The sequence below is a fragment of the Ictidomys tridecemlineatus genome, chromosome 7, assembly GCF_052094955.1.
Source record: "Ictidomys tridecemlineatus isolate mIctTri1 chromosome 7, mIctTri1.hap1, whole genome shotgun sequence".
NCBI lineage: Eukaryota > Metazoa > Chordata > Mammalia > Rodentia > Sciuridae > Ictidomys > Ictidomys tridecemlineatus.
This window is the reverse complement of record NC_135483.1, coordinates 73,532,991-73,556,535: the sequence shown is the minus strand read 5'-3', so window position 1 is coordinate 73,556,535 and position 23,545 is coordinate 73,532,991. Positions and strand designations below refer to the sequence as shown.

The 23,545-nt window shown below is 35.9% G+C and overlaps 1 protein-coding gene across 2 annotated transcripts in view; it reads left to right on the top strand.

Annotated features, from left to right (window-relative positions):
- Positions 1–23,545, top strand: part of Rp1 (RP1 axonemal microtubule associated) — a 172,214-nt gene that overhangs the window by 16,762 nt on the left and 131,907 nt on the right. For both annotated transcript variants that reach the window (XM_078017164.1, XM_078017165.1), the window contains exons 4-5: positions 17,268–17,431; positions 21,489–21,575. In XM_078017164.1, coding sequence (XP_077873290.1) covers positions 17,268–17,431; positions 21,489–21,575 — 251 coding nt within the window. The remainder of the gene's footprint in view (positions 1–17,267; positions 17,432–21,488; positions 21,576–23,545) is intronic.

Below are 23,545 nucleotides of genomic sequence, written 5' to 3'. Positions count from 1 at the left end.
GTAAGTCCCATTTGTTGATTCTTGTTATTAATTCTTGTGCTATGGGTGTCCTATTAAGGAATTTGGAGCCCGACCCCACAATATGTAGATCGGAGCCAACTTTTTCTTCTATCAGACGCAGAGTCTATGATTTGATATCTAGCTCCTTGATCCACTTTGAGTTAACTTTTGTGCATGGCGAGAGAAAGGGGATTCAGTTTCATTTTGTTGCATATGGATTTCCAGTTTTCCCAACACCATTTGTTGAAGATGCTATCCTTCCTCCATTGCATGTTTTTAGCTCCTTTATCAAATATAAGATAGTTGTAGCTTTGTGGATTAGTCTCTGTGTCCTCTATTCTGTACCATTCGTCCACCTGCCTGTTTTGGTACCAGTACCATGCTGTTTTTGTTACTATTGCTCTGTAATATAGTTTGAAATCTGGTATCGCTATACTGCCTGATTCACACTTCCTGCTTAAAATTGCTTTTGCCATTCTGGGTCTTTTACTTTTCTGTATGAATTTCATGATTGCTTTATCTATTTCTACAAGAAATGCCGTTGGGATTTTGATTGGCATTGCATTAAACCTATAGAGAGCTTTGGTAATATTGCCATTTTGATGATGTTAGTTCTGCCTATCCATGAACAGGGTATATTTTTCCATCTTCTAAGATCTTCTACTTCTCTTTTTAGGGTTCTGTAGTTTTCATTGTATAAACCTTTCACCTCTTTTGTTAGGTTGATTCCCAAGTATTTTATTTTTTTTTTGAGGATATTGTGAATGGAGTGTTTTCCTCATTTGCGTTTCAGAAGTTTTGTCGCTGATATACATAAATGCCTTTGATTTATGCGTGTTGATTTTATATCCTGCCACTTTGCTGAATTCATTTATTAGTTCTAGTAGTTTTTTTGTAGACCCTTTTGGGTCTTCTAGGTATAGAATCATGTCTTCCGCAAATAGTGATAATTTAAGTTCTTTTTTTCCTATTTTTATGCCTTTAATTTCTTTCTTCTGTCTAATTGCTCTGGCCAGTGTTTCGAGAACTATGTTAAACAGAAGTGGTGAGAGAGGGCATCCCTGTCTTGTTCCAGATTTTAGAGGGAATGCCTTCAATTTTTCTCCATTCAGAATGATTCTAGCCTGTGGCTTAGCGTAGATAGCTTTTACAATGTCGAGGTAAGTTCCTGTTATCCCTAGTTTTTCTAATGTTTTGAACATAAAGGGATGCTGTACTTTGTCAAATGCTTTTTCTGCGTCTATCGAGATGATCATATGGTTCTTATCTTTAAGTCTATTGATGTGGTGAATGACATTTATTGATTTCCGTATATTGAACCATCCTTGCACCCCAGGGATGAATCCTACTTGATTATGGTGCACAATTTTTTTGATGTGCCTTTGTATCCAATTCGCCAGAATTTTATTGAGGATTTTTGCATCTAGGTTCATCAGAGATATTGGTCTGTAGTTTTCTTTCTTTGAGGTGTCTTTGTCTGGTTTCGGAATCAGGGTGATGTTGGCCTCATAGAATGAATTTGGCAGAGCTCCCTCTTTTTCTATTTCCTGAAATAACTTGAAAAGTATTGGTATTAATTCTTCTTTAAAGGTTTTGTAAAACTCTGCTGTATACCCATCCGGTCCTGGGCTTTTCTTGGTTGGTAGTCTTTTGATTGCTTCTTCTATTTCATCCATTGATATGGGTCTGTTTAAATTGTGTGTATCCTCCTGACTCAGTCTGGGCAATTCATATGACTTAAGAAATTTATCGATGTCTTCACTATCTTCTATTTTATTGGAATATAGGTTTTCAAAATAATTTCTAATTGTCTTCTGTATTTCTGTAGCATCTGTTGTGATATTGCCTTTTTCATCCCGTATGTTAGTAATTTGAGTTCTCTCTCTTCTTCTCTTCGTTAGCATGGCTAAGGGTCTGTCGATCTTTTTTATTTTTTCGAAGAACCAACTTTTAGTTTTGTTAATTTTTTCAATAGTTTCTTTTGTTTCAATTTCGTTGATTTCCAATCTGATTTATTTCTTGCCTTCTGCTACATTTGCTGTTGTTTTGTTCTTCCTTTTCTAGGGCTTTGAGATGAAGTGTGAGCTCATTTATTTGTTGGTTTTTTCTTTTTTTGAGGAATGACCTCCAGGCAATGAATTTCCTTCTTAAAACTGCTTTCATTGTGTCCCATAGATTCCGATATGTTGTGTCTGTATTTTCATTTATCTCTAAGAATTTTTTGATTTCCTCCTTTATGTCTTCTGTAACCCATTGATCATTCAGTAATATATTGTTCATTTTCCATGTGATGTAGGATTTTTCCTTCCTTCTTTTATCATTGATTTCCAGTTTCATTCCATTATGATCAGATAAAATGCATGGTATTATCTCCACCCCTTTATATTTACTGAGGGATGCCGTATGGCATAATATATGGTCTATTTTTGAGAAGGATCCATGTGCTGCTGAGAAAAAAGTATATCCACTTGATGATGGTTGATATATTCTATATATGTCAGTTAAGTCTAGGTTATTGATTGTGATATTGAGTTCTATAGTTTCTTTATTCAACTTTTGTTTGGAGGATCTGTCCAATGTTGAGAGAGGTGTGTTGAAGTCACCCATAATTATTGTGTTGTGGTCTATTTGATTCTTGAACTTGAGGAGAATTTGTTTTATGAAAGTCGCAGCACCATTATTTGGTGCATAAATATTGATAATTGTTATGTCTTGTTGGTGAATGGTTCCTTATAACAGTATATAATGTCCTTCCTTATCCCTTTTGATTAACTTAGTCTTGAAGTCGATTTTATTTCATATTAGGATGGCCACCCCTGCTTGCTTACGAGGACTGTGTGCGTGGTATATTTTTTCCCAACCTTTCACCTTCAGCCTGTGTATGTCTTTTCCAATCAGTTTTGTTTCCTGGAGGCAACATATTGTTGAATTTGTTTTTTTAATCCATGTTACCAGCCTATGTCGCTTTATTGGAGAGTTTAAGCCATTAATGTTTAGAGTTACTATTGATATATGGTTTGTACTGCCAGCCATGTTTGATTATTTATCTCTTTTTTTTTAAATTTAGTTTGTTTCTCCATGATTAGCTTTCCTCTCGTCCTCTGTCTTTACCGAGGCACTTCCCACTGATGGTTTTGGTTATTGTTTTTCATTTCTTCCTCGTGTATTGTTTTGCTCAAGACGCTTTGCAATGCTGGTTTTCTGGCTGCAAATTCTTTTAGCTTTTGTTTATCATGAAAGATTTTTATTTCATTGTCGTACCTGAAGCTTAATTTTGCTGGATACAGAATTCTTGGTTGGCATCCATTGTCTTTCAGTGTTTGAAATACGTTGTTCCAGGATCTTCTTGCTTTCAGCGTCTGTGATGAAAAAACCATTGTTAACCTTATTGGTTTATCCCTGAATGTAATCTGCCTCTTTTCTCTGGTAGCTTTTAATATTTTCTCTTTGTTCTGTATATTGGATATCTTCATAACAATGTGTCTTGGCGTTGGTCTACTGTGATTTTGTGTGCTTGTTGTCCTGTATGCATCTACAATTTGTATATCTGTTTCCTTTTTTATTTCTGGAAAGTTTTCTGTAATCATTTCATTCAGGAGGTTACTCATTCCCTTGGTTTGAATCTCTGTACCTTCCTCTATCCCGATGACTCATAAGTTTGGTTTTTTTATGTTATCCCATATCTCTTGGATGTTTTTCTCGTGATTTTTTACCAGCCTTTCTGAGTTGGCTAGACACTTTTCAAGATGATATATTTTGTCTTCATTATCTGACGTTCTGGCTTCTACTTGCTCCACTCTGTTAGTGATACTCTCAATTGAGTTTTTAATTTGGTTTATCATTTCCTTCATTTCTAGAATTATTGTTTGATTTTTTTTATAATCTCTATCTCCTGATAAAGATGCTTAACTTCTTCTTTTATCTGTTTATGTAATTAATTTTCAATGTATTCTTTCACTGTTTGGATTTGCTGTCTCATATCCTCTTTAAGGTTCCATTCCATGTGTCTAAGGTATTCCTTGAGTTCTTTATATGACCATTTTTCTGATGACTCTAGGTCCTCCTGAATATTTAGGCTGTCCTTCATTGTTTGTGCTCCTTTTATTTCTTGCTTTTTTATGCTGCTCATGTTACTTCTTTTTCTGTTTTACTGCTGAGTTACTGTTTACTCTTATAAATTTATTTGATGCTTGGGAGGAAAGATATTAGAAGGGAAGGAAAGAAGTCACTAAAGAGAATGAGAGTAGGCAGGTAGAATTCAAAGAAGGGTGAATAAGAAAATTGAAAAGAAATGAAAAGACAAGAGAAAAAAAATAGAAAATAAAGAAAGAAAGAAATTTTTTTAAAAAAAATAATAATGATAATAAAAAAATGAAAATTAAAAATTTAAAAGAAATAATAATAAAATAAAAAATTAAAAAAATTAAAAACATTAAAAAAGTTAAAGAACAACAGCAACAACAAAAAAATGAAAATGAAAGAAAAAAAAACCCAAATTAAAAAAAATATTAATAAATGCAGTCATAGAGTTCGATTAACTTCTCTTCCAGTAGGTGGAGCTGTGCCCACTGGGCCAAGCTTCTCCTCTCAGTAGGGGGGAACCAATCACTGTGCAGCAGCTCTTCCTCCCAGACTGGGCGGGTCTCCAATCCTGAGTGTCTAGGGCCTTCTCTTGTGTTTCCTCAAGCCAGGCCCCGCTCACCTGTGACGCTCACCACAATACAGGCTACACGCCAGGTCTGCTGCTCCTGGGAGCCCTGTTTTCATGAACGCCTGGGCACACTCTCCCTGTTTGCCTCCCTCAGACCCTAAGTTTGTAGAGCTTGGGGCTGAGAATCCTCAGCAAATTTGCTTGCCCTCCGGTAGCCACGCCCCCGGTAGCTGGTGCAAGAGACCTCAGTTGTCAGCACTAGTGGGAGCGGTAGCCGGGAGTTCCGCGCTGTGAGTCCCGCGCCACTCCTGATTCCCTCGGTCTGGCTATCGTGCTCACGGGAGAGCTGGGAGGGGCCCTTAAGATTTCCCCACTGTGTGGAGAGGGAAGGCTAGGGGATTACACACCTGTCACCGCTGGTTTCAATAAAGTTATCTCCTTCGCCCGTGACATCAGTTCTCTGCCATGGTGGTATCCCATGCAAATGGCGACCGTTCGTTCCCTTTGCCGGTGACCAATGCAAGGGGTGGGTCCTGACTGTCTCTCCCAAGTCCCGTTTCAATCCTGTGGCCACTGCCTATGAAGGCTCGGTTGACTTTTACCTCTGTAAGTTCAGGAGGGCCGACCAGTTATTTCAGCGGGATCGTTAGTGCTGAGTCACTAGAAGCAGGCGAGCCAGAGCTTGAATGCAGCCGATCCGGGCTCAGTGTGTGTTCTGAGAGGCCCAGACTGTTCGCCCCAGATCCACGTCAGCTCAGCATCGCCTAGTGATCCTGAGCAAACAGCATTTAGACAGTTTACGACTCCCTATGCCAGCGCAGCTGAAGAGGTCAGAGACTTGATCTCTCCGTGCCCGCCGCCATGTTGGATCTCCACAATATCTTTATTTTATTTATTTATTTTTATGTGGTGCTGAGGATCCAACCCAGGGATGTACTAGGCGAGTGACCTACCGCTGAGCCACAATCCCAGCCCCAAGTGATACCTTCTTTTAGTCAAAATTTGGAAGTTATAATGTGTAAGTTTCTGTAGTGATCAGTGGGAAATTGTAAAATAAAAGGGCATAAGTTTTTGAGAAATAATAGGGGAGAAGAATTAACATTAATTTAGTGCCCATAGTATACTAGGATTATGATAGATTTACAGGTTTGTTGTGATCTTTTCTCATAAAGATGTAAATTTGACTTAATGACTCCATTTGTAAAATTATGTAATAGAAATTGGGAATAGAGAAGTAAATGACTTTCAACACTGGTATATAGTACATATCATGGCAGGATTAGAACCTAGTCTTTTGTGTTTGAAAATCTGCTCTTTTTGCTTTGTATTTTTTTTTCCACAAGAGGAAGAACAGTTATAGTGTTTAAAAAATGTAGTCTTCATTTCTTAGTGCAGAGAGACAGGAAATGACTTTTTAATTTGGAAAGAGTGTGGTATTTAGGTACACTAAGAAGTCTTGGGAAATAATACCCAAGAGATTTAGAAATTTAAGTTATACAGCATATGATTTTTGGTACCAATACCACATTAAACAATGTCCTGTGTGGCCCAGATAATATTGGGAAAAATAAACTGAAGTTATAATTGTGAATTAGTAATGCATACTTCTTACTTAAAGGAACATGGTCATATGCATTGGATTTTGAGATCTAGGGCTATATCTTATAACTTCCAGAACTAGAATATTAAAATTTTTTTTATAGTTGTAGCAGGACAGAATGCCTTTATTTTATTTGTTTATTTTTATGTGGTGCTGAGATTGAACCTAGTGCCTGGGAAAGCATTCTGCCACTCAGCTCCAGCCCCAGTCCCCAGAACTAGAATATTATTGGAACGTCATAAGCACCTAGTAACTGTGTGTTACAAGGATGAGAAGTGTTTTTGAAGTCACTTATTCTTTACCTATTATTAATTTCAGATCCATATTTGTAGAAGACTATGCAAATATGCTGAGGGATCGCACTATTTCTGTATTTTAAGAAGCAAGATTTAAATCATCTTTAAAAATATGAAGTTTTTTTCTTATAAAACATTCACTAAAGGATGTTTTTATTTTCATAAATCTTGCATTAAAAAACTTTTGTACCTGAAATTTAACATGTAAGTGAAGCTTCAGAGGGAATTTAAGAATTTTATATAAACCTCCCTTTCACTTTAGAGTAAAATACCTGAATGGCTAAGAAATGGAGTCCAGCTTCTTTTTTCAAAAACATTTTTATTCATTGTTTACTAATTTTAAAATTTTATTTATTTATTGATTGTGGTGCTGAGAATCAAACCCAGTGCCTCACACATGCTAGGCAAGCACTCTACCACTGAACCACAACCCCAACTCGGAGTCCACCTTCTTGTACCCAGAGGAATACAATGCTCCTCAACTTCCAAAGGAGTTACATCCTGATAAACCAATCTCCTGCAGATACCACCGCATGAGTTCAGGGTTTCTGGTCGCAGTGTGGCATGGTGAAATTTTGTTTATGTCCACTAGATGGCGGCGGTGCAATGCACTGTGCAATGTTCAGGCACCCTCAGAAGGCCGCTTTTGTGGTCCAAGGGAGTACTGTCAACATTAGCTGCAAGGAGTTGAAGTTCAGAAGTAAAGAGTTGAAATGAAAAATGATTTATAAGAGCTGGTCTCAAGGAAAACCCAATTTGAAGAGGGTAGGGGACATTTAATGAAACACCTAACCCAAGTTGAAGCTAAGTTAATGAGTGATTATCTCAGTGCGTAAGAGTAGTTTTGTTGTTGTTGTTTTTTTTTTACCCCCCCAGGGTGGGAGGTACAGAGGATTGAACTCGGGGGCACTCGACCACTGAGCCACATCCCCAGCCCTATTTTGTATTTTATTTAGAGACAAAGTCTCACTGAGTTGCTTAAGGCCATGCTAAATTGCTGAGGCTGGCTTTGAACTCTCTATCCTTCTGTCTCGGCCTCCCAAGCTGCTAGGATTGAAGGCGTGTGCCACTCCCAGCCAGAATAGAGGTAGTTTTTTTATATGATTCTTTTAAAAACAGTTTACCTCTTAACTTTCCAGTGACACAAAACAAATACACCATTTTCAAGGTTTGAACTTAAGTATTGAAATCACATTTCGTTTTCTGGAACTCATTTTGTTGGTTTCTTCATCTATAAAATGAGGCTGCTATTTAAAAGTCCTAATGAGGCGATTACCCTGTAAGTTTATTATGAGAAGATAACTAGAGATGCTCTTAGAGCTCTCAGCACAGACCACGGCCTCCAGTGCTGAATACATTTTGTCTATTAAAAAATAAAAAGCCATCAATGTTAGGACTTTTGATAAACTTTTGAAAAGTTGGTGTTCTTCCAATCAAGAAGTATTTCTCTCTGTTGGGTGTTAGGATATCTAAAACAAAACAAAACAAAAAAACATTTATTTCATGTTTTGGCCCCTTATAAGGTAAAGGTGACTAAAATTTTGAGCCCTGTTTGGTGTCAAGTATTGTTTTAGGTTCTTTATGCTGATTGGTCAACCCGCATAAGAATGTCCTCAGATGGGTCATTGTATCTTTAATAGCCAAAGGGGAACTAACTCTCACAGAGATAGACTAGGAAAGGAGCACTTCCACTTTCATGTGTGTCTTTCTTCCAAATTGTCCTGTATTTTGTGGTTTGGTCTTCTGTGTCTAGAACTCCTCAGGGTAGCAAAGTGATGAGAGTCAGTTCTCTGCTTCTGCAGGAGGGTGGGGTCTGTTTCAGCTCTAGGTCCCTGCATCAGAGGAAGCCCATTTGAGTGTTAGCAGATGGTCAAGGCAGGGAATGCCTGCCAGCATAACTCTGAGGGTGGCAGCTGAGAAAGCTGAGTTCTTCTCTAGTACTATGAAGTGCGTGTTGTAGCTCTTACTGGTGGGTCGTGCCCTCCAATGTCATAGCAATTCACTGCTCACTTCTTTTTAGGTTCAGCAACTTCTTTCCATGTTCTTATCTCATAAATCCAAAAGAATGAAATTCACAGACCATGGAAGGGCAAGAGAGAAAGGAGTAGGATTTATTCAAGGGGGAAGAAAAGAGAACTCTTGTAGGGTGAGAGGGGACCTGAGAGCGGATTGCCACTAGACTTGGGTCAAAGTTACTGGTCCAAATGTATGCTAATCGAGGTTTGGAAAAGTGCCAACGCTATTGCTGAGCCTTGCAGTTTCCATTAGGGTCTGTCCCACTTCTGTTTTCCTGCCTCTCACTGGAAAATTGAGGTTGCTGAAAGGTGGATGCTGGAGTTTGAGGCTTCTGTGCTGTTTGGAATGGGTGCCTGTACTGAGCCTAGTTGTGACAGGTCTGGCTTGCCTCATTCCTGGCTTATTGCACCTCAGGCCCACATTGGCATGGTGGGCTCCAGGGGAGATTAGTGGACTGGCTGCTAATTGGCGGGGATTAGTGGGCTGGCTGTGCAGCTCAGCCACTGGGGAGCCATGTCAGTAAGTCAAAGTTATTTTAATCCAAAATAGAGTACTTTCCCTATTGTTATACTCTCCCATCTATTACAGCATTAAAGGATAATTTTAAAACAAAATCATGAGTCACATATAGATAAAACACGAACATGTGCCAAGAACTTTGTTTAACTTATGGAGAGGGAACCATTTGCATATTACAGGGGTTTCAAAGGAGAATTTAAAATATCACAAAAAATAGGCAGCTGAAGGAATGCTGAAGTGAATATGGGTCTGTCTAGGACAATAATTAACTGCATCCCACTGGTCATAACTAATTTATACTTTTATGGACCAGAATACTTTGCATCATGACCTGCTTTTTTTTTTTTTTTTTTACAACTTACAGGATTGTAAGTTGATTTAAAAAATAATGAAAGAAGAGATAACCCTTAAGAGGATGTTTGACAAGACACAGTCCCCTGCGTTTTTTTGTTCACTTGATGAAGTTTCACAATTTTTTCTTTCATAATTTTTATCCTTCAGTGGCTTAAGTGCTAAGTTATTAAAGGAATATTTCCAGGTCATAGTAAACAATGTAGGATTGGAAAAGCTTACTAGAATTAAATAACAAAACAACAAATTTTCAAACAGGGACAAGTCTTAGACTGTTTGATGGTTTAGAGCATATTTTTTCATTCTGTTTTTAGGATAATAAACAATATACAGACTTTAGATGCAATATATAATGACTGATTTTAAACAACTGGAATTCTTCCATAGGGGATGTGAACATCAGCCTTTTCTCTACACATAGCTATTTCTGTACCTGATGAATATTTACTTCTTGATTTGTGAACAGAGATCATCAGAACAATAATAGCACTACAAAAAACAACAAAAGGCAACAGATGAAAATCATTTTGTTGTTTTTCCTCCTCTTGAGAATAGTTCTTATCTTTTGTAACACCAATGTTGAGGAATAGCTGAAGTCTACAGAATACTAACTAAGTAAGACTGCTTAAAGTTCAGATAAATCCATTCAACTAAGTAACCTAAAATGGAACATGAGGTTCATAGGAAGACATGAGTTATACATCATAGGGTTTCATTGTATTAGGGCTGAAAGTGGTTATTAGTGAGAAATGAATGACATTGAATACAATAGCTATATTTATAGGAATGAGTATTCATATATATGTGCATTATTACAGTACTAAATTTGTTTAATATAGTTAGTTGCTGCCTCAGCTTCCGTGTTAGACTTGAAATACATTATTTGAAGCTCAGTCTTTTTTCTCCTCCCACCACTTGAAATTGAACCCAGGGCCACTCTACCACTGAGCTACATCCCTAACCCTTTTTATTTTTTATTTTGAGACAGGGTCTGGGTAAATTGCCCAGTCTGGCCTGGAACTTACAATCCTCCTGTCTCATCCTCCTGAGTAGAGGATGCCCTGCTTGAAATCCATTATTATCCTGTCACTTTGGCCTAGTTTAAACCTCTCCATAGGGTCCTTCACCAGATAGCCTGCTTGGTGCTCGTCTCACTCATCCAAACCCAGTGTCCTCCACAACTGTTGTCTATGGTAGAGTATAATGGTTAACATCTGTCGTGTGACTAAATCTGCCCTTCAGGAGTGAAGGGGATAACATTTCTTTAAACTAGCAAATCTACAGTCTCCAAGGGAAGAACTCAGGGATAATGCCCATGGATCTTAATAAATGCATAGTTCTGTAGGCACCCCTTCCCCATTGAGCACCCTACTTCCTTTGACGTCTTTTTGGGGAGTCTAGTCTCCCTGGGGGCTGTGAGTAATACATTTCTTTTTTCAGCATTTTGATCTCACTCCCTCATTGTGTCTCACACAATAGACACAAACACACCCAAGCTTCAACCTATTTCCTGGTCGGGATTCTCTTGAGGTGGTTATCTTCATAGGAATAAACTGAACACAGGTCAGACCAGAGGCACAAGGATATCTTCCAATAAAAATAATTTTTTTTTTCTGTGAGAGGGACACCTGCTCATGGGCCAGACTCAGAGGCAACAGGTTGTTTACCAGGATAAAGAAGTACCCCATGAAAGGCAGACTGCAAATATCCATGGCCAAAGCTTTTAGATTCCCAATCAGGGAATGGCTGGAGCTTATGGCCATTCCCAAGGGACAAAGAAATCTGGGCTGGGGTTGTGGCTCCGTGGTAGAGCACCTGCCTAGCATGCATGAGGCACTGGGTTTGATTCTCAGCACCACATAGAAATAAACAAAACGTCCATTGACAGCTAAAAAAAATATTAAAAAGGGAGAGAAAGAGATCTCAAACTAAAAACGCCATAGGAATAATATCACAACATCTGTATACATATAAGTTGCATTTATTCTCATGAATGTGGTGCAGATAAGCCAAAAGAATAACACAATGTCATTTAAATAACATTGGAATTTGTTTTAGACTCATATTTAAATATAGACCAATATACATAGCCATATATAATATGAATCTTCACTAAGCAAAGATTTTTATATGAAGAAAGACTTAGACCCATAAAAACCGAAATCTGTGCTATCTATGCTATTTTCACTTCTGCACCTATGTTTGAGATACTTCCTTCTTCCCCTTTCCTAAAAGCTTTGAGATCTTTCTGTTTATTTCGGTATTTTGAAATTTCACAATGATACACACTTGTGGGTGTGTATATATATATGTGTATATGTATATGTGTATATATATGTGTGTGTGTGTGTATATATATATGTATATATAGATGTGTATATATATGTGTGTGTGTATATGTATATATATATATATATTTAATTTGTTATACTTGGCATTTAGTATCCATATTCTTTAGTTCTGGGAATTTGATTTATATGATTACTTTAATCTTTCCCTTCTGTTTCTTTTTTCTTTCATTTTGGAATTCCTGTTGTGAATATCATCCGAGGATGATGAATCTGTGGAATAATTTCTTAATTTTCTATTTCCTTCTATTTTTTTAAAAATAAACTTTATTCATGTGTAATTTACTTTCAGGAATTCCTTGATTTCATGTGTATGATTTAATGGGATTTGACCAACATATATATATTTATAATCACCACTGTGATCAAGATATAGAACATTTTTATGACCCTAAATAATACTTTTCATTCCTTTGTACAGCAAATTCCTGCCCCATTTTTATTGCTCTTGAATCAATAGTTTGTTCTTTATATATGTATACATTATATGTAAGTATATGTATTTATCCACCAGTTAATAAATATTTATTTTCCAGTTTTTGGCTGTTATGAATATAAGTTATGTAAATATTAATGTGTAAGTCTTTATTCAATTCATGTTTTTATTTTTCCTAGGTAAATCTGTAAGAGTGAAATTGCTGGCTTGTATGGTGATTTTATGTTTAGCTTTAGAAGACATTGCCAGCTGTTTTAAAATGTAGCAATGGTATTGTGCATCCCCCCAGCAATGTATGAGAGTTCTAGTTGCTCTGTAGTCTTGTTTGCATTTAAAATCCTTTAAAATTTAGCCATTCTAGTGTGTGTTTAGCTGTATCTCTGTGGTTTTGATTTGCATTTCTCTAATAACTTATGATATTGAATATTTTTACATGTGCTTATTCCATTCATATGACTTTTGTGGTTCAGTGTCTTTTAAAATCTTATTTTCTATTGGGCCTTTGAAGTCTAGAGCTGTAAGAGTTCTTATGTATTCTGGGTATACTATATTCTCTGATGTATGTTTTGTACATCATTTTCTTCCAGTGTAATAATAGCTTGTTTTAAAACTTTTTTTTAAATGGTGGAACTTTTAAGAAGCTAAATTTTTCACTTTTGGCTAAGTCTAATTTGTTAATTTTCTTTTTATGGATCAAGTTTTTCAAGTTCTATTGAAGAAATCTCTTCTTAGTTCAACGACAAGATTTTTCTCCTGTTTTAGGAGTTTCATAATTTTAGTTGTTCAATTTTCTTTTTGGTCATATTGTGTGTTTTCTTTTCTAATATGAAGGGAGGTAAAGATTAAGGTTCATTTTATTTCATATGAATATCCAATTATTCTAGCACTTTTTGTTGAAAAGACTCTCTCCTTTGAATTCTTTGAATTAAAAAGGATAATCTTTTGTTGAAAGTCAGTTTCTACACTCTCTTTTTACTTCATTGATTTGTCTATCTGTATGCCAAAACAGACTGTCTTGATTACTGCTGTTATAATAGTAAGCCCTGAAACTGAGTAGTGTAAAATTTTGCAACTTTATTCTCTTTTCAAAATTGCTTTGTCTAGTCTAGGTTCTTTCATTTACCTCTGCTTTAAACTCTGCCCCACTGTCAGGTGGACACCGAAGACTTAAGTTTTGAGCTTGCAATCCACTGTGGATGGATTTTTGTCCACAGTCAGAGACATGCCCTTGGTCTTATATTCGTAGATGAAAAGAGAGACCACAAAAAGATGGAGGAATCAAAGTAGCTCAATGCTTAGAGGCCGTGCGATGAAAAGTGTCAGGGAGAACTACACACAATGATCCTGGTATTTGTGAAGAAGCCCATTGGTGCCTAAGACACTCAAATTGCTATGTTAAGAGGCAAGGAACAGAAAAGAAACCTTTTTTTTTTTTGACAATGTAAGAGAAATATCTTCCATTAGTTCTACATCTTGAACTACTCAGCAGTTATTTATTTTATTGCCACCTCAATCAATCTTCAAACAACAATAGCTAAGATTAAACAGTCTTTACTTATTGCCTTATATATGGTTTTATTTCCAGTGGATTAACCCCAAGTATTTGGGATTCATATTTGGCTAATGCTCACCAATATAAGCTTCCTTACCGACAACATTGTAATACAGTGGCTACAGATCTATGTCTTAAAGGCTGATTCCCTTTCTCTCCTGTTTCTTATCTATCTATCTATCTATCTATCTATCTATCTATCTATCTATCTATCTATCTATTTTTATTACTGGGCTTGTGAATTGCAATCATTCAGGTGTATAGATAGGCACATGCCCTTTTTCTCTAACATTGTATTCCAGGAGATTAATTTTCATTTGTATAATTATGCTTTAGCCAGCTTTTTCATTGCTGTGTCCAAAAGACCCGACAAGAACAATTAAAGGAGAAAAAAAGTTTATTTGGATCATGATTTAAAATGTCTCATTTCACAGATTATAGACTCATTTTGCTTTTGGCACAAGATGAGGCAGATAATCATGGCCAAATGTCATGGTAGATGAAAGCATCTTAGAACATGGACCCCAGGAAGTAGACAGAGAGCTTTGCTCACCAGGAACAAAATATGAAACCCAAAGACACACCTCCAGTGACCTACCTCCTCTAACTACACCTTACTTGCCTAGAGTTACCACCCAATTAATCCATATCAGAGGATTAATCCACTGATTGGGTTAAGGCTCTTATAACCCAATCATTCAACTCTGATAATATTTGCATTGTCTAACCCATAAGCATTTGGAGGATGCTGATATTTACCATTACATTGTTTTTTTTTTGAAATTTATAAGGCTGATAATAGTCTTGCTGTGTAACTTTTAAGTAGCTTATTTAATTTCTCAACTTTTTTTCTTATCATTGCCTCCTGCTTAAGATTAAACATTAAGGAACAACATTTTGTTGGATAACACTAAGTTATATGTTCCCAGCTGATTTCCTCCACCACATTCTCCCACCATGATGTTCTGCCTCTCCTTGAGCTCCAAGAAATGGAGCCTGCTGTCTATGAACTGAGACCTCTGAAACTGGGAGCCCCCCAATAAACTTTTCCTCCTCTAAAATTGTTCTGGTCAGGTCTTTGGTTACAGCGGCAAAAATAAAAAGCTGACTAAAACAATTTATTAACGTTTTTGTTGAGAATTTTTTTATTTATGTTCACGAGGGGGATGGCCTTGTAGTTTTCTGAGGATATCTTTTTCTGGTTTTGGTATCAGGTTAATGCTTTTCTCATACAATGAGTTGGGAACTATTCCAAAGGGGTTGCGTTGGATTGATATTATTATTTTTTAAAAGCTTTGAGAGCAAACTTACTAGTGAAGTCTTCCCCTGAAATGCTTAGTGAAAAATAATTCAAACTATAAGTTTATTATTATTTTTAGAAGATATAAGAGGATTTAGATTTTCAATCTATTTTGTATTTGCTATGGTAATTTCAGTGTAAAATGCAATTTCTCTCACTATCGATTTGGTCCTTGCACATTTAAGCAAATTGCCCACTACCACACTCTGTATTCTCTAATTCATTTACCCTTCAATGTACTCTTTTTCAAATTAGGGTCTAAAAGGGAGATTAATAGTAAGAAGATTTTTAGAATTTTTGTCTTCTTTCTCCCATAATATTTCTGAGAAATCTGGGCTCCTTACACTACAAATTCTTGAAATCTGTGTCACTCACTTCTTTGCTTCTATTTAACAAGATTATGGTGCAAAATTTTGTACATTCTTTGTTTATACTAACATGGGTTTTTATTTCTTGGGGGGAAGGGCTTCTTTGTTGTTATCACTGCATTTGTTTTAATTTTTCTTATTTATTTTGTTAGTTTTTCTGTGATTGGGCCTCACCTCATCAAAATCTTCTATTGAGAGTAATTTATTTTTTCTTTTTGGTATGTTGACAACTACTGCACATAGTTACAGCTAATGGAGGACAAAGACATCACCTTGTGTTTTTTATCCATACTCCCCCCACCTCCCCTTCTCCACCCCGACACTGGATACCTAGTTATGACTGAGTGACTTGCTGCCTTTTGGTTGATCAAAGTGTAAGTGATAAACTAAAAGGTGAATCTTGGTTGGTCTACTTTCTTGTAGTATTCCCTTGCAAGGCTAAGGTTTTAATGATTTAAGGAGGTGCAGAACCTATAGTAAACCAACGATGGATTTCATTATTTTAATCTTTATTTCTACTCCTACACTTTTCTTCTTTTTCCATCTTGGTTGCTGGAAAATGCAATTTCTCTCACTATCGATTTGGTCCTTGCACATTTAGCAAGTATCGATTCTCCCCTAACCTCCTTTGCCTCATTTTTAAGAGAGCAGAAGTTGAAAAGCTTTATTTCATTTATTCAGACAAACACTAGCATACCAAGTGTTCTGCAGAACACAACTAGAATTCTCCCATCTCCAAATTTATAATTGTGATTTATCTGCTTCTGCTGCTGTTAAAGATAGGATTTCAACTTCTATTCATTTGTAAAAATTATGTTTTTATTTACTGAAAGATGGTAGCCTATCGTGGCTTTTTATCCTGTGTGGGACAAATAAAGTACAATTTTCTGTTTTAAAGTAGATTTTTACAAACATACACTAATTTCACATATACTTGTTATATCATATATGTAAAATTTGAACTTAGAACTTTATTACTTATTTTAGTGATAAAATGGGAAATATATATTGCTTCAAATTTGGTAGAGAGGAAATCAAAGTTGAATGAGTAGAATGTTGGTTAAGTCCCTAGTTCTGAATTTTATTACCCTGTATTCTTACTTCTTTTATGTAGTCTTGAGTGTGTTCCCTAATTCTCATTTTTCACTTGTCTTACATCAACTTTCTGATGTTTGCCCTAAACAAATCTCACAAAATTAAGTTGAAACCTTAGGAAGTTATACTATTCCACTACTAATGTGTTGTAATGTCTAATCAATCTCATTTATACTCACAATGAACTATATAATTTCTAGCACTGTTTTTATTTGTTGCTGAATGATACAAAATTTATTTAATGTTTATGAAACTCAGTTACTTTATCTGTTAATTAAGGAAGCTTAAAATAATAAATGAAATTGTGCCTGATGATTCCTCAAATCCTTACCTTATTGATTCTAATCTATATTCTTATGTAAGTTATATTTTAGGAAAGTGTCTAAACTCATAAACCTTTGAAAGCATAATGCAGAATGCATATATTACATGTTAGAGCTAAGAATATTGGATACATTTTGGCAAAAGGTTGGGAGCTTCAGAGAAGTTCTATAATGACTCTTTGAGTCCAGGCGTGACCAACGATGACAGGATATTTTCACAGTCACATTGTCAGATATAGTAATCTTATTGGGTATTTTAAAAGCCAAGTCTTAAGTTCTCTGTTGTGGCACTTTTCTCAAGGAGCTGACCTCTATCTGTCCTATCATCTACTAGCTTCATGATGACCTGTCCTTCAGAGTCTTTCATTTCTGTAAGTTGACACAGTGTTGGATATTATTTGTACTTCTGCAGGTGGTAACTGGAAAGTTTCCATAATCACCAGCGACTTGCCAAATGCAGGGACCAGCTCACAGATTTATATTGTATTATATGGACAACATAGAAGTTCAGCCCCTATATATCTTTATGGAACAGATGGGACCCGATTTCAGGATGGCCATGAAGACATCTTTACTGTAAGTAATAAAACGGAGTAAAACTGTTAATAGAAGTGATGCAACCAGTAAGTCCTTTCGAATGACTGCAGTTTATTAAACCCGGCTCTTCCTATTGTAACAGATGTGCCCTGTAGAAGATCAATCAAAAGAAATTCACGGCACTCTTTGCTCAAGCAAATTTAACACAAGTAAATCCACCATATGGAAGAGACAGTAGTAGCATGAGAGAAATACTAGATGTTCAGCATTTATTGTTCTTATAAGGGTGACTAACAGCAGCAAGGCCTTATGTGTCTCAGGCGCTATAGAAAAGTTTCAAAGCCAAAGTCAAAAAGGGCAAAATAAAATTATCAAACAATGAGGGCAAAGAAGTTGTCTTCAAGTTATTAACTATGAGTAGTAGTTTTTCCTTGTTATTCAGGGAGAGACACCTTTAGAGACACTGAGATCAGAATCTAGAAAGAAGCAGAGGTAGAAAAGATGAAGTAGGTGAGACCAGTGCCATGTTGTTAAACCAAAGTAAGAAATGTCATCCATCAGTGGCAAGGTGGGCCAAGCATTGAGTAGTTTGTAGGTGCTGCATAATGGCTGTTGAGTGAATGTCTGGGTGCATATTTTAAACCAGGTGGAGAGAATGAAATCACAATCAGAAAGTGGTATCTTCAGTATCTTAAGTTTTCACGGGGCAGCCCCTTCCATGTGGCACTAAATGCTTGGTTTTCCTGCACCCACATGTCACATGTCACAGGGGTGGCCAAATCATTCGAAAGTATCATTCCTTTTAGATTGGTGTGAACTATCCTTTCCATACTTTATATGAGTTTTTTTTTTTTAAAACTTTCTTGTATTGATGGTCACTAGAAATAAAAGTTTTAAAAAATGAAGATTCTTGTCATTATTTTTCATATATTAGAAATAAATGTAGAAGTGACTATATCAAAATTTATGTAAACTGTTTTTCTTTTTTGTGGGTACTGGGGATTAAACCCAGGACTGCTCTACCACTGAGCTCCCAGCTCCCCGCCCCCCGCCGCCTTAAAACTTTTGAAACAGGGTCCCCCTGAGTTGCTGAAGCTGACTCCAAACCTGTGACTCTCTCCCCAGAATCCTGAGTCCTGGGGGTTACAGGTGTGTCACTACTCTCCGATGACTTGTTTTTCTTGTTACTGTTTTGCTATTGTATTGTCTCGTGGTTACTTTTAAATCAAATTTTACTTTCAGGTAATTTATAGGGCTAGATCGTTTTGAGTTCTGTAGTACGAAAGGAGTACATTTAAACGCTCATTCCCATTTCCCACAGAAAATCATTTACATAGTGTGACGCTTCTTGTTCTGTTGGGCACTGCTACCTACATTTCAGCTGTCGTTTTGTCTTGCCCTCTTTCTAGAGCCTTCTTGGTGTGGCTAAATTTGTCTTTGTAGAGTTGTTAGCTTCATTGAGTTTAGTAATTTTATTCAAATGTTGATCCTAGCTTTATTTGTCCTGGTGAATTGTATTTTGGTAAGGGTTCTTAGGAAAACCTTTCTTTCCCATTCTTCTTTCCTTTTGCCTGTATCTTCTTCTTATAGATCTTCTTCTTATTATTATTGTGGTAGAATGCATAGGACTATACATAAGGGTTCCCATTTTTACAATTTTAAAGTGTACAATTCTGTGGCTTGTAGTACATTCACAATATTGTTCAACCATCTTAAGTCACCCTAAAAGGAAACCCCGTTGTGCAGTAACTCCCATTCCTTTTACCCTGAACTTCTAGCAACCTCCCAAGTGTTTTCTGTTTTTCTTTCCATACGAAAGCTTTACATTTCTTCTTCTTGCTGAATGATTCTGCATAGAACTTTTAATACAGTGTTGAATAGGGGTGATAAAAACTGGTATCTTTGACTTGTTCCTGATTTCTGATTTAGGGTGAAAGCTTTCAGAGTTTCATCTGTGAGAATGTTATCTATAGTTTGTTTTTTTTAAATCGATGCCATTTATCCATGTCCAGGAAGTTCCCTTTTATTCCTAGACTTTTTAGTGTTTTTACCATTCACAAAGGGTGTTGAATTTTGTGAGTTTTGTTTTTTCTACCCCCATCCGTGGAGATGGCTGTTTTGCCTCCCTTCAGTCCGCTTATGCAGTATGTTATATTCTTTGTGTGTTGACCCCATCTCCATTCCTGGGATAAATCACACATGGTTATGATGTATAGTCCCTTTAATGTGGCTCTGGACTCAGTTTGCTAGTTTGGAGGCTCGTGTGTGTGTGTGTGTGTGTGTGTGTGTGTGTGTGTGTGTGTATGTGTGTGTGTGTGTGTGTATTTGTTAGGGGTCTTGGTTTGCCCTTCTCTTGTCTCTCATCTGGCTTTGGTATTAGTGCACTGCTGATTTTGAGGAATGAGTTAAGACATGTTCTCACCCCTTCTATATTTTGTAAGAGTTCGGTATAAATTGGCATTAGTTTTTAAAAATTAATTAAATCAATTTATTTCAAGGCAGGGTCTGTCTGTGTTGCCTATGTTGCTTAAGCTGGCCTCAAATTTAGGATTCTTTTGCCTCAGCCTCCAAAGTAGCTGGGATTATAGATCTGCACTACCATCTCGCCCAGTTTAATTCTTTTTAAAAATATTCTTTAGTTGTCAATTGACCTTTATTTCATTTATTTATATGTGGTGCTGAGACTCGAACGAGTGCCTCACACATGCTAGGCAAGCACTTTACCACTGAGCCAAACCCCAGCCCCTCGCCCAGTTTAATTCTTCAAATATTTGGTAAAATTCACCTGTGAAGACTTCTGTTACAGACTTCTCATTGTTGGGAGGTTTGTGATTACTGATGTAACTTTTTTAATTGTTATAGACCTACCCATGATTTTTCTTTCTTTTTGAGATAGTTTTGGTGGCTGTGTGTCTCTAGAAAATTTCCCATTTCATCTGGGTTAGCTACTCTGTTGGAATATAATTGTACACAACATTTTTTTCATAATCCTTTTTATTTCTGTAAGGTTGTTAGTCATGGCTCTACTTATATTTCTGATTTTAGCAATTTGAATCTCTGTTTTTCTAGGAGACAGGTTCTTTCTGTATTGCCTATGTTGTTTAAATTGGCCTTAAAATTTTATCAATTTTGCTGATATTTTTCAAAGAACCAATTTTTGGTTTCAATGATTCAATTGTTTTCTGTTATCTATTTTTTTTAAATCATCACTCTGATCTTAATCTTTTCCTACCTTCTTCTAACTTAGAATTTAGTTCTATATTTTCTAATTCTTTAAGGTATAAAATTAAGCTATTTATTTGAGATCTTTTATTATATTTATATATTTTTATTTTTCTCCTTTTTAATATATATGTTAGAGCAATAAATTTCCTTCTGAGCTCTAATTTCACTACATGCTTTATGCTATTTTTTGTGTCATATTTTTGTTTTCATCCATCTAAAAGTATTTTCTGATGTTTTTGTAATTTCTTTTTCAACCAATTCAATGAATTGTCCAGTTTTACTTCTAGTATTGATTTCTAGTTTCATTCTATTATGTTTAGACAAAATAGTGTGTATGATTTTAGTCTTTAAAAAATTTCCAGATTTGTTTTTGTTACACAACATACAGTCTATCTTGGGAAATATTCCAAGAATACTATGTCTCTTGTTGAATGGGGTGTTCTATAGATGTTACGTCCAGCTAGTGTATGATGTTCCAGTCCTCCATTTCTTTACGGTTTTGTCAAGTTATTCTATCTATTACTCAAAGTCAGGTATTGAGATCTCCAACTATTATCATGGCCTGTTTCACTATTCAGTCCTGCTAAATTTTACTTCATAAGGCTTGAATTGTAGCTCATGGAGCATATGCTTGGCTCATGTGAGATTCTGAGCTCAATTCCCAAGTCCCATTCCACCCCACCAAAAGAAAAAAAAAGCCTCATATATTTTAGTATTTTAGTGCTCTGTTGCTGGATATGCACATTTATAATTCTACTCTAACATCTCGATGAACTGACCTCTTTATCAATATATAATGTCCTCTTCTGAACTGTTTTTAAGTGGATTTTGTGAAATTACATTGAAAGATATTTCTTTGACTTCTTTATAGATTACAGTTGGAGACATTGGAACAGTTTTTAAAATTCGTATTGGCCATACCAACTCTGGCCACTCCCCATCCTGGCACTGTAAGAAGGTAAGGATATATCAATAATATTCTCTGCCCCCTTTTCTTTTTGCAAAATTTTCTGCAAATTTCTCCAAGAAATTAACTCTCAGGGAGACATTTTATGTCTACAGCAGGTTGATATGTCAAACCTGGACCTTTTCGGTCAGTACATTTCTTAAGGAAGTAGTATCATATGCCCTTATCAATTCATTAATCCCTAATTGGTTGGGGGAATTTCCTGAAATAAGCAATACTTTCACTTCTATTCAAAGAAAAGGAAGTCCTGGGATAATACTCTTGATAAACTCACATAGCATTTTTTAAAGAGCTTTATAGTTATACATGGTTGGGTTGATACTGACAGAATCATACATGCATGGAATTTGACTTCAGTTCACATTCCCCCTTTTTCTCTCTTTTTCTCCATCTCCCCATTCTCCTTCCTCTACTAATCTTTATTTCTCTCATCTATTTATTTATTTTTTAAAGTTCATAGTCATATTTACTCTGCAAACATTCCTGAAATGGCACACTTATGGATCAGAACACTTTAAAACATTATAGTTCAATAGAAAACCTTAAAAAAATCTCAAAATACAAACATATACACAGTATAAAATATATTCTTGGCCAGTCCTTGCCCCTGGATGAGGTATGTTCAAAGATCCTAAACAGGTTGAAGTTGGCCAGGTAAAATCTTAATTGGAAATTAATATTGAGCCAAAGTAAACAACCTGTATGTTATATCACACCTTTGAACTATTCTTTATGACTGAGTAATTGAGAATTGTTCAGATATAGTTTGTTGTTGGAGAGATTTCTCAATTAATATTTTTATTAAGTAGGAAAAAGAACTAATTTTGTTTGTAATAAAATACTGAGCCCAAGGATTTCTAACCTGTCTTATTAGATTATTCTTTTTTTTAAGATTTATTTTAATTAGGTATATATGGCAGCAGAATGCATTCTGATTCATTGTACATAATGCAGTACAACTTTACATTTCTCTGGTTTTATGTGATGTAGCATCACACCATATGTGCTGCCATACATGTACCTAGGGTAATGATGTCCACTCATTCCGCCATCTTTTTTGATAGATCCTTTCTATTTTTACATAAAGGTGAAATCCACTGTAGTATATTTAATATATGCTCATAGCAAAATTTTTAAAAATTTATTCCACAATTTTTCTCCCCTTTCCTATCTCTCTTCTCTCCCTCTTGATCTCCTTCTATTCTACTGATCTTCCCTTTTTCCTTATGATATCCATTCTTCCCCATTATCTTTTCCTTATTTTTTTCTACCCTCCACATATGAGAGAAAACATTTGACCCTTGATTTTCTGAAACTGGCTTATTTCATTCAGCAGGATGTTCTATAGTTTTCATCCATTTACTAACAAATTACATAATTTCATTCTTCTTTATGGCTGAGTAAAACTCCATTGAGTATGTACACTGCAATTTCTTAATCCTTTCATCTATTGACAGGCATTGGAGTTGATTCCATAATGTGGCTATTGTGAATTGTGCTGCTTTAAACATTGAGATGGCTGTATTGCTGTGGTATGCTGATTTTAGCTTTTGGATAAACACCAAGGAGTGGGTCATCTGGTACTTACATTCCTACTTTTTTGAAGAATCTCCATACCCTTTCCAGAGTGGTTGTACTAGTCTGCAGTCTCACCAACATACACATAACTTTTTGATATACTTGCATTAATGATGAAAAGATGTCTAGCTATATAGCATTTGCATAAAAAGTTTATTAAGATATATCATTGTATTGATGACTTCATGATATACTAGACTTGAATTCCAACCCTAGAATTTAGTGTGGCATACTAAGCAAGATACTAACCCTTGAGTATTCTTAAGAAGGAAAAAAAGATGAGTTAAATTTTCTACATTGTTTAGAATGAAAACTCTGTTCACTTTCTCCATCACTGGTAAATGCAGATCTCTCAAACGGAAATCAATACGGCATGTCATCCA